The sequence below is a fragment of the Sapajus apella genome, unplaced genomic scaffold, assembly GCF_009761245.1.
Source record: "Sapajus apella isolate SASKATOON/1434 unplaced genomic scaffold, GSC_monkey_1.0 scaffold11, whole genome shotgun sequence".
In the NCBI taxonomy this organism is placed as follows: Eukaryota; Metazoa; Chordata; class Mammalia; order Primates; family Cebidae; genus Sapajus; species Sapajus apella.
The window spans coordinates 25,443,524-25,468,241 of NW_022436951.1; the positions used below are offsets into that span (position 1 = coordinate 25,443,524).

General features: G+C 43.0%; 1 protein-coding gene across 2 annotated transcripts in view; it reads left to right on the plus strand.

Moving 5' to 3' along the window:
* RETREG1 (reticulophagy regulator 1) overlaps positions 1–24,718 on the plus strand; it is a 141,018-nt gene that overhangs the window by 97,297 nt on the left and 19,003 nt on the right. Inside the window, exon 1 of one of the 2 annotated variants that reach the window (XM_032279069.1) lies at positions 4,707–5,707. The exons of the other annotated variant lie outside the window; for it this stretch is intronic. Within the exon in view, the coding sequence (XP_032134960.1) occupies positions 5,673–5,707 (35 nt within the window). The 5' untranslated portion in view covers positions 4,707–5,672. Of the gene's footprint in view, positions 1–4,706; positions 5,708–24,718 lie in introns of those variants that run through there. 2 annotated transcript variants of the gene reach the window in all.

The window sequence follows — 24,718 nt, forward strand, 5'->3', positions numbered from 1 at the left end:
CCTGGCCTTCTCTCCCAGTGGTGCTGGCCTATCTTCCAGCATCCCCTGGATGGCTGCAGTCTGCTGTGTCCAGGCCATGCTTTCCAGATAGCTCGGCCTCAGCATAGCTTTTTGGGAGGTACAGGCTAACCCACAACAGGGTCAGACAGCAGGCACAGGCTGGACAGGAAACGGATGAGAAGCTCATGCTGGCCAAAGTGATGGTCTGTGGCAAAGACATGGTTCCAGTTGTTGGTCCTAACTGAGACCATAACACACTGAGCGAAATCAAAGTTCTGACTATGCAGGGTAAGCAAATAGTGATATGTTGCATGACCCTACAATTTTATGGCCTATCTAGAGACACGGAGAGGGGTCTGTTAATAGTTGTACCAGGACAAGAGGTGCACCTGGGGACTGTCCCCGGCCGACTGGGAAATAGGGTGACTACAGTGATATTTCTAGACTGAGAATGGAGGCGGCCCACAGAAGAGCTCAGGGGCAGGGAAGCTTCAGAGGCTCAGGGTGTTGGTGTGAGTGTCCTGGCTGTTTTGGGCTAAAAGGAGCTTTGAGGAAAACACTCCACGTGCTAAGCTTAAAAAGAGTTAAAAAGATAAAATGGGCAACTGGGTTAAGTCTGATCTAATTATTCTAAGAAGAGACTGAGAAAAAGGTTCTGCTTTCTCCTGCTGGCTGTCCAGATGAGGCGGGACACTGCCTGCCACTGCAGCCTGAGGAACTCTGGGTTTCCAAGGACCTGAGTCGGGGCTCTCTTTGCAGGGATTGAGAACATGTGTCAGTGCCCTGCCCCCATTTAAACCTGGGGAACTCTTGGGTTGCTGGTTGTATCTTTTATATATTAAGATTTGCTATAACATAGTATTTTGGGGAAAAAAAGTTTATATTGCTTTGAAAGCTACTGATCTAGGACAAGTCTAAGTGTGGTTCCACCAACCAGGTGGTGAGAGAGTGGGTACCACCTCTCCCTCAGCAGTGTGCTACACATATTCATTATTCATCAGATTGCCATTATCGATGGTGTCATTTACACCACGTGCATAGGTGCTCATTTGATCTTTTGATTTTTGTTTGAGTGTGTGTGTGCGTGTTTTTTTTGGTCTGATCTAAGAAGAAAAATGTCTTCTTCCACTTTGTTCCAGAAATATCTTGGGTTTGATACTAGTTTCATACCTTTTTTCACTTTTGCAAAGTGCATAATACATACTGTGAGTTTTCCTGGGAAACAGATTCTGTATTGGTGACATTGGGAGTCCTTGCTGGGCTGTGGAAGGTGGAGATGGGGAATTCTTAGACTCTTGAGTCAGTGGGTGGAGGGTTTGCTTCAATTTTCTTTCTTGTATTCCTTCAGCCAACACTTTTTTTTTTTTTTCTTACCAAACACAGCTTCTCAAAGACTGATGGTTATGTGAAGGGGAAAAAGGTGTCAAGAAAGGTGAACATTTGGGTTTGAAGTGGCAGTGATTTTTCCAGGGCATACTATATGATGAAATTGCAAAGGAGAATAAAAATGCTCATTTAAAGTATATTACTAATATTAAATGGACATACATTTGGAAAGAGAGTATATATAGGAAAATTTAAAATGTGGAGGTGTTTGCCCCTTTGGGCTTCTGCAGCATGTGTGGGCTCTGCTGGAGTGGAAGGATGCCCAGCCAAGGTACAGCGACCTGGAGGTGACTCCTGACTCTGTCACCCACAAGTCACCTGGCTTTGCTGTGCCACAGTTTTGGCACTAAAAATCTTGGTGATCACTTCAGTGGCACTCAGGATCTCTCCCGCATCTGAATTCCGTGAGTCCTTAAGTTCTGGACGTCTAGTAGATTTCAGGTCAGCAACAATGAGCAAACCCTTAGCACCTTAGTCTCTAGCAGGGTGAAAGGTGCCATCTGGGTGAAGAAGCCATTTTAGGCCCTCAGTGGGGGGACACTTGTCATTTGTGTAGCTACACTCAAGGTCTGTTATCTACGCTGTCCTTGTTTTCCCTCTGGTGTGGTTTGGATCTGTGTCCCTACTGAATCTCATACTGAATTGTGATCCCCAGTGTTGGAGCTGGGGCCTGCTGGGAGGTGAGGGGATCATGGGGCTGGAGTTCTCATGAATGATTTAGCACCATACCCCCTTCATACTGTCCTAGTGAGTGAGTCCTCACAGAATCTGGTTGTTTAATGGTGTGTGGCCCCTTCCCTGTCACTCTCTCTCTTGCTCCAGCTTTGGCCATGTGAGGTACCTGCTCTCTCTTCCCCTTCTGCCATGATTGTAAGTTTCCTGAGGCCTCCCCAAAAGCTGAGCAGATGCCAGCCATACTTCCTGTACAGCCTGCAGATCCATGAGCCAATTAAACCTCTTTTCTTTATAAATTACCCATCTCAGGTATTTCTTTATAGTAATATGAGGCTGGACTAATACAGATTACCACAAATATATGTGAAGGGGACTCCATGGTTGGAACAAGCAATTTTAACATGCATGAAGGAGCACTAAAACAAAGTATTGGTGCTCCTTGAACTACCATGGGGTTACGGCCTGAGAAACCCATCCTAAGTTGAAAATACTAAGGTTGAAAGTACATTTAATCCACCTAGCCTACTGAACATCATAGCATAACCCAGCCTACCTTGAACATGCTCAGGACACTTACATCAGTCTGTGGTTGGGCAGCAGCAGCCAGCAACACAGCTCACTGCAGAGTGCCGGCTGCTCACCCTTGTGATGGTGGGGCTGACCAGGAGCTGTGGCTCATGGCTACAGCCCAGCTTCACAAGAGAGTACCCCAGCACATGTCACTAGCCCAGAAAAAGATCCAAATTCAAAATTTCTTCCTCAGTTTCTGCTGAAAGTGTATTGTTTTTGCACCACCGTAAAGTCAAACAATGATAAGGTGAGCCATCCTAAGTTGAGAACTGTCTGTAATAGTAAATATTTCCTGTTGGTAATAGCTAATTCATCTGTTACAGCACTGAGTCAGGTCATCAACTTTTACAACTGAGAGGCAGGTCTCAGGGATATATTCAGTTCTGTGGTAACCAGTAGCTAAGATCAATGACAGTTATGTTCAGGTATTCAAGAAATAGCAAACTAGAAGCTTAGGAGAAAGAAAAAGTAAAATTCATGGGACAGAATGATCAGAACTGAAAGTTAGATAAGAGAATTAGCTTTTTGTGTTGATAAGGTTTTTTTTTTTTTTTGCTTTTGTTTTCGTTTTTGAGACAGGGTCTTGCTCTGTTGCCCAGACTGGAGTACAGCGGTGGAATCTTGGCTCATTGCAACCTCTGCCTCCCAGGCTCAAGCGATTCTCCTGCTTCAGCCTCCTGAGTAGCTGGACTTACAGGCATTAACCGCCATGCCTGGCTAATTTTTGTATTTTTAATAGACTCAGATTTCACCATGTTGGCCAGGCTGGTCTTGATCTCCTGACCTCAGGCCATCCACCTGCCACAGCCTCCCAAAGTTCTGGGATTACCAGTGTGAGCCACTGCACCCAGCTGATAAGGTTTTATTCAAGTGCCAAAATATTATATTTTCAGCATTTCAACTTTTCAGTTACTTAAAAACATAGAATTTCTAATAGCGTAGCACACTGCTCTGCCTCTGAGAGGCTCTCGCACACCCCGATCTTCAGAGCTCAGTCTATGACTGTTTTCTTTCAAGTTCCTGGTATTTCAGGTGTGTGTCTGTTGTAACCACACCTCCTTCACCTTAGACTTTGAAGTATCTTGTGTAAAATATTAAATGTTTTAAGGAATTATTAATTGTGAGATGCATACATCACAGAATAACTTAACACTATCCAAAAGAAAGCAGATAAGTATATTATTTGTTTTGATGTTTCATTTCTTTAATGTAGTAGAAAGTCTCTGACAAATATAAATGGTAAAATAAGCTGGGCATGGTGGCTCACCCCCGTAATCCCAGCACTTTGGGTGGCTGAGGCAGGTGGATCACCTGAGGTCAGGAGTTTGAGACCAGCCTGGCCACCATAGTGAAACCGTGTCTCTACTAAAAATACAAAAAATTAGCTGGGCATGGTGGTGGGCACCTGTAACCCCAACTACTAGGGAGTCTGAAGCAGAAGAATCACTAGAACCCGGGAGGCGGAGGTTGCAGTGAGCTGAGATCATGCCATTGCACTCCAGCCTTGGCAACAAGAGGGAAACTCTGTCTCGAAAACAAAAACTAAAAAAAAGTAAAACATACATTAGATACAGATAACATGCTAGGATTAGCTATAATATAACAATGCAATACACAGATTTTTATTTTTTAATTTTTAAAATTTATTTTATTTTAGTTTTTTAAAGAAACAGGGTCTTGCTGTGTCACCCAGGCTGGAGTGCAGTGGTACAACCTTGGCTCACTGCAGCCTCCACCTGTGGAGTTCAAGCAATTGGCTTACCTCAGCGTCCCAAGTTTCTGGGATCACAGGAACATGCCATCAGGTCCAACTAATTTTATTTTTTGTAGAGATAGGGTCTCACTGTGTTGCCCAGGCTGATCTTGAACTCTTGGGCTCAAATGATCCTCCTAGCTCAGCTTCCCACAGTGCTGGAACAACAGACCTGAGCCAGAGCACCTGGCAACACATTTTGAAAAGAATATTGTTTCTTAATAATTAGATCTTGCTTTCTGCCATCCCTAATATTCCTAGTCAAGAAAAAAAAAAATAGCTTCAACTTTTTGTCCAAAGCTTTCAGGATATATTCCTAAAGGAATCTCAATAATATTTCTTCTGGCCTTTCCGAGAGCAAGACTTGAAGTGATTTTTGTCATACTCTTTTAAAAAAGCAAATGAAGGATCGCCCCTCTTCAGTGACAACCAAGCTATGAAAACATCCAGACCCACAGTCCTCCCTATGCCAGTGTCAGGCTGCCCTTGAGGACAGGGAAGTCCTGGGGAAAAGCATTTTGCCCGGATGAACACATGAACATTCGCGTGCATGCTTCTGGTGAGCTGAGAAACCTGCATGACCCGAAGAAAGATTTTCTTACAAAACAATATCCCTCAAAACCCCATTGCCTAAAGGCTTTTGTTTTGAACTTTTTTGAGTGAGAAATCTTTTTGCTGAGTGACTAGATGTTCCCCAAACAAACCGCCAACCCTCACAGGTACAGCCTGTTTTGCTCTCTGCTCTGCAAGTCCCTCCTGTGACTCGAAGGAGGAGATTTGATCGCCCAGGGTGAAGTTTCAACCTCCTGTGGCTGCTCCACCCTTAGGTGGGTGCCTGGTCATGCCAGGAAAAAAAAAAAAAACGCTGAGGGAAGAGAAAGGGCAGGCGGGCCTAGGTGAAGTCATCCAATGAAGGTTACTGGCTGAGCAGGGACACCTTCTCACACGACTGGAGGGAGAATGTGGGGCAGCTGGGCAGAGCTCCCTTCCAGCCACCTGTCACGGTACTGGGAGTAAGAGGTGACCTATTTATTTTTAGAAGGGGACAGTGATAATAACCCAGCTCCTTGCTTCATTCAAGGCAGGCAGGCGCTTTGGAAGTTTGTAAATACCAACTTTCTGAGTAAGGGAGGAGCACTTTTTTTCCGAAAAGGGAAGGACGTCTCTACTGGGTTTCTCTCCCTCCTGGTATTCAGCATTAGAGTAGAAAAGAAACTATTGTTTGGCCACATTACCTGCGGTGGGCAGGTGCTGCAGCCCTCACCACTGTTATTTTTAAAGGGCAGAAATGCCTGAAGGTGAAGACTTTGGACCAGGCAAAAGGTAATTGTGATATATGCATACTTACTTGTTCTTCAGTCTGTTTCATTGGCTAGTTATCTTTTAAAAAATATTATGACTAATTTAAAAAGTAGTTGAACATGTAAAAATATTAAGGATGTAATCCTTTAATTCTAGAAAACAATTTTCTTTGGCATGAACTAACCCCAGAGACAAATAACTTAGTGTGCTCTTAAAAACTTAACACCAGTAAGTGCTTTTCTTGAATCAGAAAGTAATGGCCTGAAATTTTTAAAAAAAAATGTTTCCCGGTACATAATGTAGAATCTACTTGAATGTTTTGATGTGAATTTTTAACATTAGATGATGGTTTTTGGAAATCTAAGCTATTGAACATTTTTTAAAACCTTTTGCATTTGAAAGATCTGTTAAGCATTTCTAAAGGTTAAACATTGGACCAATATACCATTTTGATATTATAAAACTTGTTAAAGCCATAGTTCTTATTATTGAAAATGTGATTACTTGGGCTCCCTTTACAGAACATTAATTGTATCACTGCTTATATTAATATCTAACTTTAAGAAGAGGGAGATCAGGAGAAGGGAAAGGAAGCAGGCCATTAATTCCTAGTTATATGAGCATAACTGTGTGCCCAAAGTGAAAGTCTACATTTTAGCCACGTTGCTGTGAACATTTGTATGAGTCAGTTAGATGCCTTCACTGGAATTTAAATTGGGGTCATTGAAATTTGGATATGAAGTAGACAGAAAATTATTAAATAAGAAAAGGAGTCAGACAAATTTCTTGCCAAAGAAAGTGGAAACTGTAACTCTCTAGGAACAAGGGCACCAAAATATATTTTTTGTCATTGTATTAAAGACAAGCATCCCCTTTCAGCCACGGGTATATGGGGCATGTTGGTGTGTGCAGTGATTATAATCAATTGTAATAAAGTCCGTTAAAGCTACTTTTCTCTAGTTTCCTAGTTTCTGTTTTCTTACAGATTCCTTCCTAATACATCAACATTATATTGACATTTAATTGAACAGTGAAACAGCTTTCTACATAAATGACACAGTAAATCAAGTACTTAAAGGTGACATTTATAGAAGTGCCAAGAGTAGGATATGGGTTAACTGGTTAAGAAAACATTTCCAGAAAAATGTAAATGGTGGATTTACTTGTATTGTATGGCATGTATCCCCTCCATGACATTTAGACGTTTCTGGAAGCAGGACCTTTATTTTCCTCTTGGCACCTAGGCGTTCCCACCAGCTCTCTGCATAGAATTTTGCACAGAATAGGCATTTTGAATACATACTTGTAGGATGGAATGTATTGATAAGTTATTTGATATGTGCAATAAATATTTATGCGGCCTACTCATTTTAGAGGTTGAAAGGAGGGAGAGATTTGGCAGAAATGTGATTAAGGTTGCTTTAATGAAATGCAATATTATCACAATTAAGTAGTAATTAATTACTGATAAATATTTTGAACTAACAGCTTGTGATATATACTAAAAAGAATTTCTAAGAATGCTTTGCTGGTTAAAAAGGGTAAACAGATAAGAGTCTGTAGATATTATATAGCTATATATACAAACATAACTCTATATTATACACACATACAATGATGATTATTACCAAGGATTAGTAATATAGTGGACTGAAAGTGGGAGACTCCCTGTCCTTTGAGGTAGGATATTCCTATGCCACCTTTCCCTGCTACCTGTAGTTTTTATTTTGATGAGATAACTTAAGCTCTTACCAGTTGGTGGTTTTCTATACAATATACTTTGCCATACTTCATGTATTTGTTTTTTCTTCTATCTTAGCAGAAAGAAGGTGCATCCCAGACAAGGGGCAAGTTTAGACGTAGGCTAGAAATAAAAGATTACAACTGGCCAGGTGCCATGGCACATGCCTGTAATCCCAGCACTTTGGAAGGCCACGGCCGGAGAATCCCCTGTGTCCAAGGGTTTGAGACCAGCCTGGGCAACATAGGGAGACTCTGTCCCTCCAAAAACTACAAAAAATTAGCTGGGTGTATGCACCAGGGAGGCTGAGGTGGATCACCTGAGCCCAGGAAGTGGAGATTGCAGTGAGCCATAGTCAGACCGCTGCACTCCAACCTGGGTGACAGAGTGAGACTCTGTCTCAAAAAAAAAAAAAAAAAAAAAGATTGCAATGGAAAAGGAATTTTACTCTTGCTCAGTGTGAGATGAAATGCCATTGGACAAGTCTTTTGGTGCCTTGTCTGAAAGAGAAACAGCTGTTAGAAGTTGTTTACTGACAAAGTATGTTCTTAGAGCTGGATTGCAGCAGGTTCTAGTTGAGTCTCACACTGAGACTTTTTCACGTTACTTTAGTCCCATTGTGGCACTTGGTGATGTGGATTGCTCTGCAACCACCAGTGAGCTAAATCTGAGTTTGGGTTTTACAAAATCAGTGGAAGCTGGATCTCAGCAGCTTCATAAGTGTATCCGGGTGTAGGGCGCAGGCATCCAGGGCAGACTGCTCTGTGTGCCCTGGTCTGGTGGCCCCAAGGCACCATTTGATATTCACCAAATGGACTTGGTGAACCAATGGCCAGAGAGGGGGCAGGTCCAGGAGAAACCCCTGCTTTTTGTGGTTTATCTTTTGTCAGCAATACATGGTCTTAATAAGAGCCTCTGGAGACACCATGCCCTTTTCCAAGGTTGAGAGCTGAGGGGAAAGGGTGAGCCTGAATGCCACTTCGAAGCAGGCGAGGAAGACAGAAGCCCAAACAGGGAGCCTCAGGTTCCCAAGAAGAAGGAAAGAACAATGGGACAGCGACTAGGGCAGCAGCCAAGGTCAAGAAATAGGAGGAAGCCTGTACCCTGGCCAGCGTGTACCAGCTGGCTGTGCAATGGTTCCTTGGCCCACCTTGGAGCCGGGGCCTGGGAGGAACTCTAATGTCTTCAACAGCCTGAACTGAGGGGTATGGAAAGGGGGATGGTCCCTGTTCCAGCTGTCCTAAAGGGAGAGGGACCCTGGGCACCAAGACGAAACTCTTCATGCATCTTCTTGTGGAAGCGCTTCCCAGATCATCGTATTCACACATTCATTGCTTCACTTGGTAGGGCTTTATGGCGCCTCCAGTGTCAGCCTGCTGCTGTGCCAGGAGCTAGGGTGATGTCAGGCCCCTGCTCTCACGGAGTACCAGCCTGGGTGCAGAGACAGACCCCAGTGTGAAAAATAAGCAAGCAAGAGTATTTCAGATAATAGGGGCTGAGGAAATGAAAGTTAAAATGGTCACGTGGGAGAGTACCTGTCGTGCAGGCTGGGGCTGGGGGAGGACTCACAGCAGAATGTCACCTGTGAGTTCAGGACCCTGGGAAACATCCTGCTGGACTATCACACAGTAAGGGCTGAAAAGTTTGTCTGCAAAGGCCACTGAGCCCATACAACTGGAACTTAGTAATACGAGTTTTGGCTACTCACAGGCTTTTTGTGATCGTTTGACTCTGGAGTGGTTGGGCTGCCATACATTCGTGTTCCGGATATACGAAGAGTTATTGTCTATAAGACCCCCAAAGCACTTTTAAAGCCGAAACGTGATTCGTAATTGCACTAAATTTTATTATTGGAAGGTTTAAAAGAAACTGACTTAAATATATCCAGTTGTTTTAATAATTCAGATTAGCCAGATTTTAGGTTTCATTTTACATTGTTGGCAAAGCCTATTGTCAATACTATTTCTTTAAAAAATGGGGTGACGAGGAGAAAAGCCTTGCGCAGGAGTCTGACCAGGGTGCAGCTGGGATCCCTGTGAGCCAGTGTCTTTCAGCTTTTGCATGTTTGAAAAGGTCGTAAGTGGCCTTTGGTTTTGAAACAGGTACAGAGAGGTGAAGTAAACAAAGTTCACACAGCCGTGAAGTGAGGGAGCTGTGATTCCAAGGCAAGTGTCTGACTACTGAGGAGCCTGTGCAGTTAGACACGTATATAGCTGTCATGTGGTGACATGGGTGTGTAGCACTTAAGGAAGAGCAGTGTGGGCGCAGAAAGGCCAGTAGGATTGGCACCCAAGCAGAAAGGAGGGAGTGGCTGAAGTAGGAGAAGTACACAGGAGTCCTTCACTGGGCCTTGTAGGAAGCGGTGTGTGTGAATGGCATGCAGTCTGCTCTCTGTGGTAGGGAAGCCCTAATCTTTACCATTTGCGGATTCCTATGGTGTAAATACTCCCACTGTGGTTGATTCTGCATCACCATGTGAGGTCACTAAAAGTGGAACTGGAACTATTCACAGTAGCAAAGACATGGAATCAACCCAAATGCCCATCAACAATAGACTGGATAAAGAAAATGTGGTATGTATACACCATGGAATACTATGCAGCCATAAAAAGGAATGAGATTGTGTCCTTTGCAGGGGCATGGATGGAGCTGGAAGCCATTATCCTCAGCAAACTAATGCGGGAACAGAAAATCAAACACCACATGTTTTCACTTATGAGTGGGAACTGAATAGTGAGAACATGTGGACACAGGGAGGGGAACAAGACACACTGGGGCCTGTTGGGGATAGGTTGGGGAGAGGAAGAGCATTAGGAAAAGTAGCTAATGCATGCTGGGCTTAATACCTAGGGGATGGGTTGATAGTTTTAGCAAACCACCACGGCACACATTTACCTATATAACAAACCTGCACATCCTGCACGTGTACTCCAGAACTAAAAATTAAAATTAAAATAAAAAAAAAGTGGAGCTGGAAAGAGAATCAAAATATTGGCTCTCATGAGCCTGCAGAGATCAGTCTCATGAGAGACTGATTGTGGGCCAAGATAAGAGTGAGCATTTAATTCTAACTGTGCTATAGCTCCTTCATTTATATATCTCTAAGGCATCATAGATATTCAGTAAATAGTTGTGGAAGGAATTATTTATTTTTCTTTTCTTTTTTTTGAGACAGAGTCTCACTCTGTCACCCAGGCTGGAGTGCAGTGGCATGACTTTGGCTCACTGCAACCTCCACCTCCCAGGCTGAAGCGATTCTCTACCTCAGCCTCCTGAGTGGCTGGGATTACAGGCGTCCGCTACCATGCCTGGCTATTTTTTTTTTGTATTTTTACTAGAGACCGGGTTTCACCATCTTGGCCAGGCTGGTCTTGAACTCCTGACCTCGTGATCCACCTGCCTCAGCCTCCCAAAGTGCTGGGATTACAGGCGTGAGCCACTGTGCCTGACCTACGGAATTATTTATTTTTCTTCCACTCTTCTACCATAGTCATGGAAAATATCTCTTAGATATGGAAAACGTTTACCACTTTTAAAATCCTACTTTGACCCAGCTGGGCTAATATTTAAAATTGATTAAGAACATGTAGAACAATGCAGTCTGTTTTTGATGCAAGAGAGTTTTTTGAGTTTGTTTTGTGTGAGATATCTGAATCACCGGTTAATAAGTAGTGTGCTTCCTAAACCCTTGCAGTGTCCCAGTGAGTTTCCTGGAATCACACCTCTGTGAAAGCTGATTGCTGTTTTATAAACACAGAGTGACTAATGCCCTGCTGCTGTTCCTAAAATGTGCTGAAGGTCTCTCTGTGTACCATACCCAAGGAGGGCTGCAGCTGCTATGGGTGGCCATGGGGAGGGTCTGTGCCTGGTGACTGACAGGACAGAAGCCGAACTGTATGGGCTTCCCCTTATTCCCAGCCTTTCATCTCTTTATGGCAAGTCTGTCTAAATCCATCAGAGTGTCTTGCTGCTTCTCTACACTGGGCTAACCTGAGTCCTGCAGAAGCTATGTGGGCATGAAGTCTTGCGTAAGGGGCAAGTCTGATCCGCTACTGTTTGTATATTTTGAAAACAGTGTCTCTTTAAACAATTTTCCCACTAAAGGATGTTATAGCTGTTCATTTGGGAAGATAAAAATAGTACTGGGAAAAAATATAAAGGCAAAGAGATCGACTGTGATCTAAATGCCCTGAAAAAATACTGTTACGCCGTCTTCTGGTTCTTCCTGGAAGTATTTTCTTGGCGAAGTTATAATAAGCATCTCATATGTACAATTTTGCTTGCTGCTTTTCTCTCTCACCAGCATTTTTCAGTAGCATCTAGACACTTCGGAAGCATTTTTTAAATGCCTGCAAACATATCCTGTCCTTTGAGTTGACCCACCTTTATGATCACCTGTTTCTTAAGGCCTGGGCCCAGAAGCTGGGACAGCACGACTCCCACCATATTCGATTGGTCTGGCAGCCCAGGGGCGCTGATTAGAGGGGAGGGGACATACAGCCCACTCTTCCCTTGGGAAGAATGTTGAAGAAATTAGGCTTTAATTTACAACTAACTGAAAGAGAAAAAATTTTTACTTAATATTTATGGCTATAAAGTTTTGTCAGTTGTTAGTGGAAAGGATATCTCTGGTAGTACTTGCCATCTGGTGCTCTCTCATGCTCTTAAAAAAAGTGCAGGCCAGACTGGGCGTGGTGGCTCACACCTGTAATCCCAGGACTTTGGGAGGCTGCGGCAGTGGATCATTTGAGGTTAGGAGTTCAAAACCAGCCTGACTAACATAGTGAAACCCTGTCTCTCCAAAAAATACAAAAAAATTAGCCAGGTGTGGTGGCACATGCCTGTAGTCCCAGATACTCAGGAGGCTGCGGTAGGAGAATTGCTTAAACCTGGGAGGTAGAGGCTGCAGTGAGCCAAGATCGTGCCACTGCACTCCAACCTGGGCAACAGAGAGAGACTCCGTCTCAGAAAAAAAAAAAAAAAAAAAAAAAAAAAAAAAAAAATTGCAGGCCAATGACCTCTCTCTGTAACAGAATGATGCGTAGTTGCTTAATGAATAAGCTCTTCTACATGAATAACTTTCCAGTTAATTGAAGGTTGCATTTTAAAGCATAAACACTGAACATTTGAACCATTTTAACCATTCTCTTGGTTGACTGTGAGCATGAATTTTAGAATGATGCAATGCTGTTTTTACTCCTGGCTGCAAATCTCAGCCTCACCAGGTACTAGCTAGGTGACCTGGGGTAAGCTACTTACCTTCTCGGAATTTCATTTTGTCATCTGCCCTACTTTATAGGTTTTATAGATTAAATATGGTAAGCCACATTAAATATTCACTTTAGTGAATAGCTCATTGTTAAGTCCTCAAAAGTAGTTTTTAACAATAATAATAATACCTAAATTATACATTTCCTTAAGCAATACAAAATAGGTCACGTGGAGTGAAAACACCTCAAACCACCTGTGGTTTACCTTTTGAGAAAATCCCGATTGCCAGACATAATATATAGGGCAGGTCCTTAACATGCTGTCTACCCACTCTCTCTAGGAGGTGGTCTCCTCTAGTGGGTGTGCACAGTTACCTGGGGTCCCTTTTCAGGAGAAGCCCCAACTCCCTGAACAGCTCTGGAGTACCTTTCTGGTTAGTCTGCTCTAGAGGGTCTGTGGGCTCTTTGTGGTTGGTTCATCTTGTTTTGACCCTTCCTAGGATTGGTTTAGCCCAGGTGAACATTGATATCATGCCACGGACTGTGCTGAGTGAGAGTATTTACTCTTTAGGGGGAAAGCAAGGATGTCTTCCCAATGCATCTTACAGAGAAATGAGTACCCACACGGTGAATTTCAGGCTCAGGACATGCGTATGTCTTTTGTGTGGTTGGTTTGGTTTAGTCTTTTGAACACTGAATCTTCTGACTGGTCCTATTTCCATTTCTGATTGAGCCATTTGGAGGTTTGGAGCTAAAATTTCAGCTCTCCTCTGGCAAGTGAGTTGGACTCTCTGGAATGCACTCCTGTATGGTCGTCTTCTACATGAGGTTATTCTTCTTCCCTTCAGGTTCTTTAGTGTCAGACCCTCATATTCCCTTTCTCTGTGGTTGTATAGGTTGTGTACTCAGACACCCAGCTGAGAAAGCCAGCTGGAGCTGCCATCCATCCCAGGCTCTGACCTTGGAGCAGAGTGCCCTGCATTGGGGCATATCTCCTGGATGAAGGGGTACCATTTTGTATATTGCACAAATGCATCCCGTGGCTGACACAATAGCCTTTGCCACACACAAATTAGACACACACACACACACACACACACACACACACACCTTTGAAGAAACAGAGAAAAGTAAATGTCCCATTTGCCTAGTTTTTAACTTAAGACTGGGGCACCAAAAGTAATTCTGTTCCAGAGAAGGTCAGTTAAGGGTTGGAGATACAGAGAAAACTACACTGCCTCAGTTTTGCATTTGAGAATGCAGGGAAGCCACCTGCAATGCTTCTCTGTTGCTTTGACAATCAGTATTTTCTTCAGCAATCAAATGTCTCTTTCTACTAAAATCCAGGGAGTTTGGTGTGTTTCTGTGCCTGGTTGGTCCTCTTGCAACCAATATTCTTAATGTACAGAAAGAGCTGCCAAGACTCAGAACACAGACCTTCAGGCCCCAGTCTGAAAGTTTTAAAACTGTTTACATTTTGTCAGCTGTTCTTGTGAAACCACTAGTGAACTCTGAATGGGAAAACAAACATGACCTCCTGCGGGAATATTGGCTTCATTATCTTAGGCCTGAGTGGGAATGACCTCATCCAATGTCTTCTTGTGAAGGAGATGAAATTAGGCCAGACAATTCTACCCTAATAGGCCCTTTTCTGTATTTTTTTTCTAATTTCTCTTTCATACTCTTGTTCATCCTCACTCTCTCATTCACCCATTCTCTCATCTCTCTCTTTCCTCTCCTTGCACTGTCTCACTAGTGAACTGCCCTCTTAAAACCATGGCACCAGCTGTCTCTGAATCCCAAATTGATAAAGGCACGAGGCAAAACCTGGATGTAGCAATGCGTTGCAGTTCATCTAGGTCACAAAGCATCCTGAGGCAGAAGTTGGGCAACGGTGATGTAGGGAATGTCCCGAGGTCCCTGAGAGAGGCCATGGGCTCTGTGTAGATGTCAAGAGGACAGTTGTGTTGCTCCACTTTATATGGACAAACTCACCCTCTCATTAGGGAGACGGATGAAACGATCGTCTTAAAGGGAGGCCCCCTTGGTCTTTCAGGCCAGGCCACAACCTCTGTCCTGCGTCAGCCTCACTTTTGCAGAGTTGGCCTGCCCTAGGTGTAATTGTTACTCACTGGGTAACTACCATGGAGGGTATTAAAGATGTTGCTCTGTGGCCCTTAGTTGTGTCAGTGGGGGTGGGGGTGGGGACTTTACCAGACTGCAGATTCTTTGCTTTGGAAGGGAGAATTGCAGTTGTTAAATGCTTGATATGGGAACAGATCATGGAAGGGATCAAAGCCCATAATGTTCTCTCTCACTGATAGCAGTGATTTATGAAGGATTCCTATGTCCTCAACATGTAAGTATTTTATGGGTAAAGATTGGCACTCCCAGAGGTGGGCAGACACCCACACATGATGGTGGTGGTGGTGAATGAGTGTCACATAGTAATTACCATCAGGAATGGCCTCCTTGCTAGCCATAAGCAAAACAGAAGTACCTGGGCACAAATATTACTCTGACTCAAGAAGCGACTTTGTATGGCGATAGTTTGGTTGAATTGCAAGCAAGTGCTTCATTTTGAAAAGAAAACGAACCCATCTATCAGTGCAGAATCTTAAAATTATTCCTCTAAAAACTATACACTTTAATTTTAGATAAGGTAACGGGGTTATGAATGTGTTTATGTTTCTTAGAAATTACTAGTTTCTGGGCTGGGCATGGTGGCTCATGCCTGTAATCCCAGCACTTTGGGAGGCTGAGGGCGGATCACAATGTCAGGAGTTCGAGACCAGCCTGGTCAATATGGTGAAACCCCATCTCTACTAAAAGTATATATTAAAAAATTAGCCGGGCATGGTGGCGCATGCTTGTAATCCCAGCCACTCAGGATGCTGAGGCAAGAGAGCTGCTTGAACCTGGAAGGTGGAAGTTGCAGTAAGCCGAGATCATATCATTGCACTCCAGCCTAGGTGACAGTGGGAGACTCCGTCTAAACAAACAAACAAACAAACTAGTTTCTACTGCTTAGAACATTCTCTTCAGGAATCACAAATTATGTGGCACATATATGTTTCTGGAGTAGCTTAAGACATTAGTGGTGGATAATTTTCCCTCCAAAGTGACTGGAGTAGACTCCACGATTGAAGTAAATGGAACATTAATTCTAAATATGGTCACACGCTGCATTAGGACATGGCTGCATTTATGACAGTGGTTCCGTAGATTACACTGGAGTGGAGAAACCCCTGTCACCTGGTGATGTCTTCATTATCCTGTCCCTGGGTAGGCCTAGGCTAATGTGTGTGTTTGTGTCCTAGCTTTTAACAAAAAAGTTTAAAAAGTAAAAAAAAAAAAAAAAAAAAAAAATCAAAAATTAAAAATAGTAAAAAGCTTGTAAAATAAAGATATAAAAGAAAGAAAATATTTTTGTACAGCTATACAATGTGTATTTTAGGCTAAGCATTATTACAAGTCAAACAGTTTTAAAAAAGTTTATAAAGTAAATAAAGTAAGCTAGGGAACTATTAAAGAAACTTTTGAAGAATTTAACTCAGCAAGTGTAGTGTTTATAAAGTCTACAGTAGTGAACAGTAATGTCCTAGGCCTTCACATTCACTTACCACTGACTTACTCAGAGAAAGTTCCAATCCTACACCATTTTTTTTTTTTTTTGAGACAGGGTCTCGCTGTGTTGCCCAGGCCGGAGGGCAGTGGCCCAGTCTTGGCTCACTGCAACCTTGACCTCGTGGTCTCAAGTGATCCTCCTGCTTCAGCCTCCTGAGTAGCTGCAACAACAGGCATGCACCACCATGCCTGGCTAATCTTTGTATTTTTTGTAGAGATGGGGTTTCGCCATGTTGCCCAGGCTGGTCTTGAACTCCTGAGCTCAAGCAGTCCATCCGTCTTGACTTCCCAAAGTATTGGGATTACGGCGTGAGTCACTGCACCTGGCCCCATTTTGTATCCTTTATTCTGTATTTTTATTTTACCTTTTCTCTGTTTAGATGCACAAACACTTACCATTGTGTTACAGTTGCCTGCAGTATCAGTACACTAGTGTGCTGTACAGGTGTGCACAGGTACAAACAATAGGCTGTACCCTACAGCCTTGGTGTGTGGTAGGCTATCCCATCCGGGTTTGTGTAAGTACACTCTGTGGTGTCCACACAATGACAGAATAGCCTAATGATGCATTTCTTACAACATATCCCCATTGGTAAATGATGCATGACTTCAGTCATAGTTTCTCCATTCTGAAATATTGTGAAAACTTCCTTTTGGAAGCATATTTGTTTGTGTTCAGGAAGGCTTTGAGATAAACATTATAAAATGAATGCCGAAATGATAAACCTAGAATGAATTGACTTGCTTGCTGAAACAAGAAGAGATTTGCTCAATAAACTAAGGTACAATGAACATTGGCACTGATGATAAAGGAGATAACTGATAATCCTTTCTTTAGGGGCACAGTAGGGGGGGAAATTGGAAGTTGTTGTGTCCCATAAGGCAAGCGTTGAGAGTTTGATGACTTCATTCTCTCGTGCTAACTCCTATAAACTGGAAATAGTGCCTGAAGCTCTTATTAGGTTCATGAAGGCTTGTTGGGAAATTTCTGGAAAGAGTGCTACGTACGACACATTAGTGTGGTCTGCCATGCGTGGCAAGGGTGAAATGGTACATGCCTGTCCCAAGACGAGGACGGAGGGTGATAATCTTTCTCTTTATTTAGATAAACTTTCAAAGACCTTATAAGTGGTCAGTGATGTGATGGCACCTCGACTTTGATCCCCCCTACCCCCTATTAGTTACCAATGTTGTGAAGCTTATGACCTTGGCAACTTTACCCGGGAAAATCTGAAGGTTAGGTGCTTCCTTGCTAAAGCCCGGGTAAACTGCTAGGCCGGGGCTATTTTAAGATCAGAGGAAAGCTTTTGTCATTGTAATACCTTACACGTCCAATGTGACGTAGCAGCTTTGCCGGTATTGTGACAGGAAATTGTGTGCATTTATTTCACTTATTGTTAGCTAAAGGACAATTTCTCATCCAACTTCTGGGAAGAGCTTCTTTCACCTGGCAGAGAACCAGCTTTGGAAGCTGGTGGGGTGAGGCTGGACAGACTGGGTTCTGATCCTGGTTGCCTCTTCTTGGCTGTGTCTGCTTTCTCATCTGGAAAATAGAGGCATTTACCCACCTCGTCAGATTGTTGTGAGGATTAGAGGTAATAACAAAGCTCCTAATGTCCTGCCTAGCACTTGGTGTGTGCTTAGAAAATAGGAGGTGCTATTAGAGAGAGAAGCCCTCTAATAGTTCCTAGCAGCTTGCTGAATTCATGATTTTCTTCTTCTTTTTTTTTTTTTTTTTTTTTTTTTTTGGGACGGAGTTTCGCTCTTGTTACCCAGGCTGGAGTGCAATGGCGCAATCTCGGCTCACCGCAACCTCCGCCTCCTGGGTTCAGGCAATTCTCCTGCCTCAGCCTCCTGAGTAGCTGGGACTACAGGCACGCACCACCATGCCCAGCTAATTTTTTGTAGTTTTAGTAGAGACGGGGTTTCACCGTGTTGACCAGGATGGTCTCTATCTCTTGACCTCGTGATCCACCCACCTCGGCCTCCCAAAGTGCTGGGATTACAGGCGTGAGCCACCACGCCCGGCCAGAATTCATGATTTTCATCACCTTTGTATAGCCATGTGTCTGAACCTATGACACCCTGAACTAGCAGGCTCCTATGCCTGGGCCCAAATCCACCCTGCAGCCTGATTTTGTAAATGAAGTTTTATTGGATCACAACCATATTCTTTCATTTTCATATTGTCTATGGCTGCCTTCTTGCTACAGAGGCAGAGCTGTATAGCCAACAAAGCCAACAGTATTTACTATCTGGCTCTTCACAGAAAGTGTTTGCCTGCTCCTGCTCTACTGCCTCTACCATTTGAGTTGTGTGCATACCAAGTCAGTTGTGTTTATTCTCAAATCTCTTTGTGCTGGTTGTTTTCACTGTAATTGCATAATTTAATTATAATTTATGTAAACTGATGAAATAAGGGATGAAAAAGAGAATTGTTGGGGCAGATTCTGTTGGTTGTTCTCAACTACTCAGCTTCCCTTTCTTTTTTTGGTTAACAGAATTCTGAGTTTCAGCTAGGTGGTCACCAGCAATTGAACTATGTTTCCTAGGCTCTCTTGCAGGTAAGCATGGCCATGTTTCCATGCTCCAGCCAGTGGGAGGTGAATGGAAGTTGTACAGGCAACTTGCAGGTCATGACTTTAAAGAGAGGGGAATTCTCTCGGCGTCCCTATACCCACTTCCTGCTGGTAGCAGTGTGGATGGGGCAAAGTCCATGGGGTGGCAGTGTGATTCGACAGTGGCTGAGCAATGAGATGGAAGGGGCCTAGGTCTCCAACATATGGATGTCTCATATCAGCCTGGGACCTCTATGCTCTGCTGTCACATGAGGGAGAAATGAACTGCTCTCTTGTTTAGACCACTGTTCCTTTGACATTTGATATGATGGGTAAACCTATATTGTAATACATACAGCTGTTTATGAAAATTAAGTCAAATGCATTGGAGAGAGTAAGAGCAAGTTGCTAATACTACTTTTTTTTTTTTTTAAGTGTGGACAAAACTAAAAAGGTTTGTGGGGGATGAGTAGAAAAGTTTAGAATGATCTTTTACTTGGGTTTGACTTCTGTCATTAAATTCTTGCTCCTTTTTTAAGTAGGTAAAACTAGAAATCGTGCCTGATACATCAATTTGTTTGAAGCCCTAAATCAATTGGCAGTTTCATAACCCCCTAAGTACCTACAGCTAAGTGAATTGAATCGAATACTACAGGGTTGTACTGCTAGGTTTGTTCGTCCCCAGTCAGCATACAAGTTATACCCTGAGTCTAAAAATATTCATACCTGTCTCTTTTCTTAAAAATTTTTGTCTTGTCACACCTGACTCAAATACCAGTTTCTTTTAAAATATGCTTTGGAATTAATAACTAGTCTATATCATTCTAGATAAGGGAAGGAGGATATTAACTGATACTAAAAAAGTAGCTTGAAAGTGTCCATTATTTGCAATATATAAGGAAAGGTTATAATAGCCTTGTTATGCCCAATGATAAAAATGAGAAAGGAAGATTTAATTACTTCCGGTAATTAGGCCCTGACATCTAGTAGAACCCATTGTTTCTCATAAATTAGCCTTTGCATTTTAACCCCCATTTTTGTTTCCAGTGAAATCAGAAATCCTTGCTTTGATTAAACACAGAATTTCTAGTTCTATATTTTACTGGCTTTGCTAAACAAAGATAACATCAGTGAAGATTGCAGCCATAAAAATCCACAGATATTTTAAAGGGGGCCATGATCCAGAAAGAGTTAACATTTAGCTTCTTATTTCACAAGCAGAGAAACACAGATTCCTCATGTGGACTAGTAAGACCCTCGAATGGCCTCCCCATAGCATCTGTGGTGGCCATGCTACTGTGTATTACTGTATCACTATATCTCTACATTCTTGATTACAAGAATATTCATTTCATTTGCTCTTATGATTCCAATGAGTTGATTAGTAACAGAATTCAGAGTTGATCCATTGCATTATATAGAAGATATTTTTAATACATAGCAAGACAGCAGCTGCTGTGCTTCTTATATAGCCTGCAGAACTGTATAAACCAAGTAAACCTATTTTCTTTATAAATTATCCAGCCTCAGGGGTTTCATCCAATCACTTCCCACTAGGCCCCGCATCATACACTGGAGATTACAATTTAACATGAGATTTGGGCAGATCCAAACCGTATCATTTGGCCCCTGGCTCCCCAAATCTCATGCCTGTCTCACATTTCAAAATACAATCATGCTTCCAGTCTCCCCAAAGTCTTAACTTATTCCAGCATTAACTCAACAGTCAAAAGTTCAGAGTTCCACCTGAGAGAAGGTTAGTCTCTTCCACCCATGAGCCTGTAAAATAAAGCACAAGTTAGTTACTTCCAAGGTACAATGGGGTATAGGCATTGGGTAAATTTTCCCATTATAAATGGGAGAAATTGGTCAAAACAAAGGGGCAAAAGGCCCCCTGCAAGTTTGAAATGTGGCTGGTCAGTCATTAAATCTTAAAGCTCCAAAACAATCTCCTTTGACTCTGTGTCCCATATTCCAGGCACACGTGTGTGAAGGGTATGTTTCCAGGGCCTTAGGCATCTCTGCCGCGTGGCTTTCCAGGGTTCAGCCCCTGCAGCCATTCTCATGGGCTGGTGCTGAGTGTCTGTGGCTTTCCAGGCTGAGGGTGCGAGCTGCTGGTGGATCTACCATTCTGGAGTCTGGATATGGTGGCCCTCTTCTCGCAGGTGCACTAGGCAGTGGCCCAGTGAGGACTCCATGTGGGGGCTCCAACGATATGTTTCCCCTCTGCACTGCCCTAGTAAAGATTGGATGGTGCTGCCCTTGCAGCAGGCTTCTGCCTGAACATGCAGGCTTTTCCTTACATCCTCTGAAATCTAGGCAGAAGCTGCCAAGCCTCAGCTTTTGCACTCTGTGCACCTACAGGCTTAACACCACGTGGAAGCTGCCAAGGCTTATGGCTTGCACCCTTTGTAGCAGCAGCCCGAGCTATACCTGGGCCTCTTTGAGCCATAGATGGAGCTGGAGCGACTGGGATGTAGGCAGCAGTGTCCCCAGGCTGTTCAGGGCAGAGGCGGTCTGGGCCTGCCCCACGAAACCATTCTGTCTTCCTAGGGCTCTGGGCCTGTGATGGGAGAGGTTGCTAGATGGTCTCTGAAATGCCTTTGACAGTGGGGCTTTCCCGCATTGACTTGGCCATTTGGACTTGTCTCCTTTTTACTTATGCAAATATCTGCAGTGTGGTTGAATTCCTCCCCTAAAAATGGGCTTTTCTTTTCTACCACAGGACCAGGTTGTAAATTTTTCAAACTTATGGTCTGTTTTCCTTTTAAATGTAAGTTCCAGTTTCACATCATTTCTTTGCTCACACATATGAGCACAGGTTGTTAGAAGCAGCTAGGCTACATCTTGAATGCTTTCCTACTTAGAAATTTCTTCCACCACCTGGCACAGTGGCTTATGCCTGTAAGCCCAGCACTTTGGGAGGCTGAGGGGGGCAGATCACGAGGTCAGGAGATTGAGACCATCCTGGCCAACATGGTGAAACCCCATCTCTACTAAAAATACAAAAATTAGCTGGGTGTGGTGGTGCGTGCCTGTAATTGCAGCTACTCGGGAAGCTGAGTTAGGAGAATCACTTGAACTAGGGAGTTGGAGGTCGCAGTGAGCCGAAATGGTGCCACTGCATTCCACCCTGGTGACAGAGCAAGACTCCATCTCAAAAAAAAGAAGAAAAGAAATTTCTTCCATCGGATACCCTAAATCATCACTCTCAAGTTCAGAGTTTCACAGGGCAGGGGCACAGTGCAGCCAGATGCCTTGCTTAAGGCATAGTAAAAGTGACCTTTGCTCCAGTTCCCAATAAGATCCTCATTTCCATCTGAAACCTCATCAGCCTGGCCTTCACCTTCCATATCACTACCAGCATTTTGGTCATAACCATCCAAGTCTCTTGGACATTCCAAATTTTCCTTCATCTCTCTGTCTTCTTTTGAGCTCTCCAGACTCTTCCAACTTCTGCCTGTTACCCAGTCTCAAAGCCGCTTCCACATTTTCAGGTTTCTTTATAGCAATGCTGCCACTCCTCTGTACCAATTTTCTGTATTAGTCCGTTCTTGGACTGCTATAAAGAAATATTAGAGATTGGGTAATCTATAAGGATAAGAGGTTTAATTGGCTCATGGTTCTGCAGGCTGTACAGGAAGCATAGTGGCTTCTGCTTCTGGGGAGGCCTCAGGAAGCTTCCAATTGTGGCAGAAGGCAAAGGGGAAGCAGGCATGTCTTACATAGCCAGAGCAGGAGTAAGAGAGAGAGGAGGGAGGTGCCACGTGCTTTTAAACAACCAGGTCTCCTGAGAACTCATCATCATGCGCACAGCACCAAGGAGATGGCGCTAAACCATTCATGAGAAACTGCCCAGATTCAACCACCTCCCACCAGGCCCCACCTCCAACACTTGGGACTACAATTCGACATGAGGTTTGGTGAGGACACAGATTCAAACTGTATCAGTAACTTTCCACCATTTCCTGTTTCTGTCATCTATAACCCCAAATGCATACCCATACCCATCTTCCCTGCATGCCGTTGTTGAATATTGCATTATATTAATTTACCATTAATACATGTACTATTTACATAATAGCTTATTCTCAAAATCTGCTGTTGAGGGAGGCTGAGGGCAAGTTTAGCAAGCATTGAGACATGATAGTTTGTCATTTTTGTCTGTGACTGATAAGGGTCTGATTCTCTTGGTAGGCATATATTCCTTTAAAAGCCTCTGATTATTTATGTGAAGATAAATGGGAGATACACTCTTTACAGGACTGCGTTGGGAAGATGACCTAATTAAATAGCCCAGCATCTTGACTGAATATTTTAGTGTGTGATAATCACCCCAGGTTTGCCATCTTCCAGGTTGTTGCTTTTTATTACAAAGGCTGATTCTCCAAACAAAAGTAATTTGAATTGGCCTTTATAATAAAAGCACTTTGGAGAAACTTGAGAATTCAGTGTTCAAGCTGTATATACCTAGTGCTCAGGCCCAGTGTGATGGGTACCATCTCTAAAAAGCAAAATTAGGAAGAATATTGTTAATGACTTTTTTTGTGCTATAGGAAACATATATTTTAGTGTTGTCACAGGTTTCATATAAGCAGGTCAAATGTTACAACACAGGGAAGGGACATTTACTTTTAATTCCAACTATAGTAAACCCTGGGTTGAAATTCATTGGAAATTGTGAGTCCTAAGTGGAATACAAGAAAAGGCTTATATCTAAATTAGCAAACCTGCTTCTCAGAAACAGTTTTGTTTTCCTTGAGGAGTGTTTATTGACTATCTGATATTATCTGTCCTTCAGGGATAAAGTAGAAATCTTTTCTGCCCTCAGGGACAGTGATCGAAGCAAATCTTGGCCTTCACAAATGAAAGGGTGTTTAATCTCCTGCAGGTCTCAAGTAGGTGCTTGTCCTGTGCTCGTAATGGAATTTGCATTACTCATACCCTGGGCTTATGAAAGTCGCGTTCTTAAAATATTAAAATTAAAAATGCTGAAAAATGACCTACACTTGGCATGTTGTTCAAAGAAACTTGGATCTGTAATAACATAAATAATACAATGGGTAGTTGAGTGTCAGCCTTCCAAATGATCTAGGTGGACTGGATAATTGACGATCACCTGGAGAGGTAGCAGTGCCCAGTTTGAGATGAGAGGTGGAAAGGGTCAATCTGAACAAGTAAGTGGCTGATCTCTGAGTCATTTTAAACTTGGCATAAAAAAAGAGAGAGCCCCAAATAGAACACTAAGTTGCCCTGAGGAAGGTGGGGCTCTCCAGGCAGAAAACGCCGGCACTCACTGGCGCCTTCTGGTCCTTGGCTTTGGGAGGAGTTGTTCACGTGACAAATTGGCCTGAGAAAGTGAATGCTTCGTTGAGTGCTATGTAGTTTCTTAGTCTTGTGTTTGCTTATTTAATCCTCCAGTTGACAAATCTTATTTGCTTTGTCATGGTTCTAATTCTGTGAGTGCTCATGCAGAGAAATGTAGCCCTGTTTTTATTTTGTTTCTCTGCCTACATACATTCAGATGCAAGTACCCACACACCGAGGAACATAATAAGTGTCCACAGGATTAAAAAAAAATTCTAACACATTACCCTAAGAAATGTTAAAATCTGTAACCAGATACTGACTGACCTTTCTAAGAAAGATTCGACAGGAATTAGCATCAACAGATGTCCACTACCAGTAGAGAGCATGAGACCTTTAGTCACTAGCTGAGAATGAAAGTCTCCAAGCCAAAGCGTATTTATAGGTGTGATGGTTGCAGCAACTGTTTGTCATGGTTGCCAGGTGACAAGTTAGGTTTAACAAATCTTTTTTTTTTAAAATAGTTTGTCAATATGGAATGGTGACCTAGCAAGCTTTCTGAAAAATAATTTGGCTTCAACTTCCATTT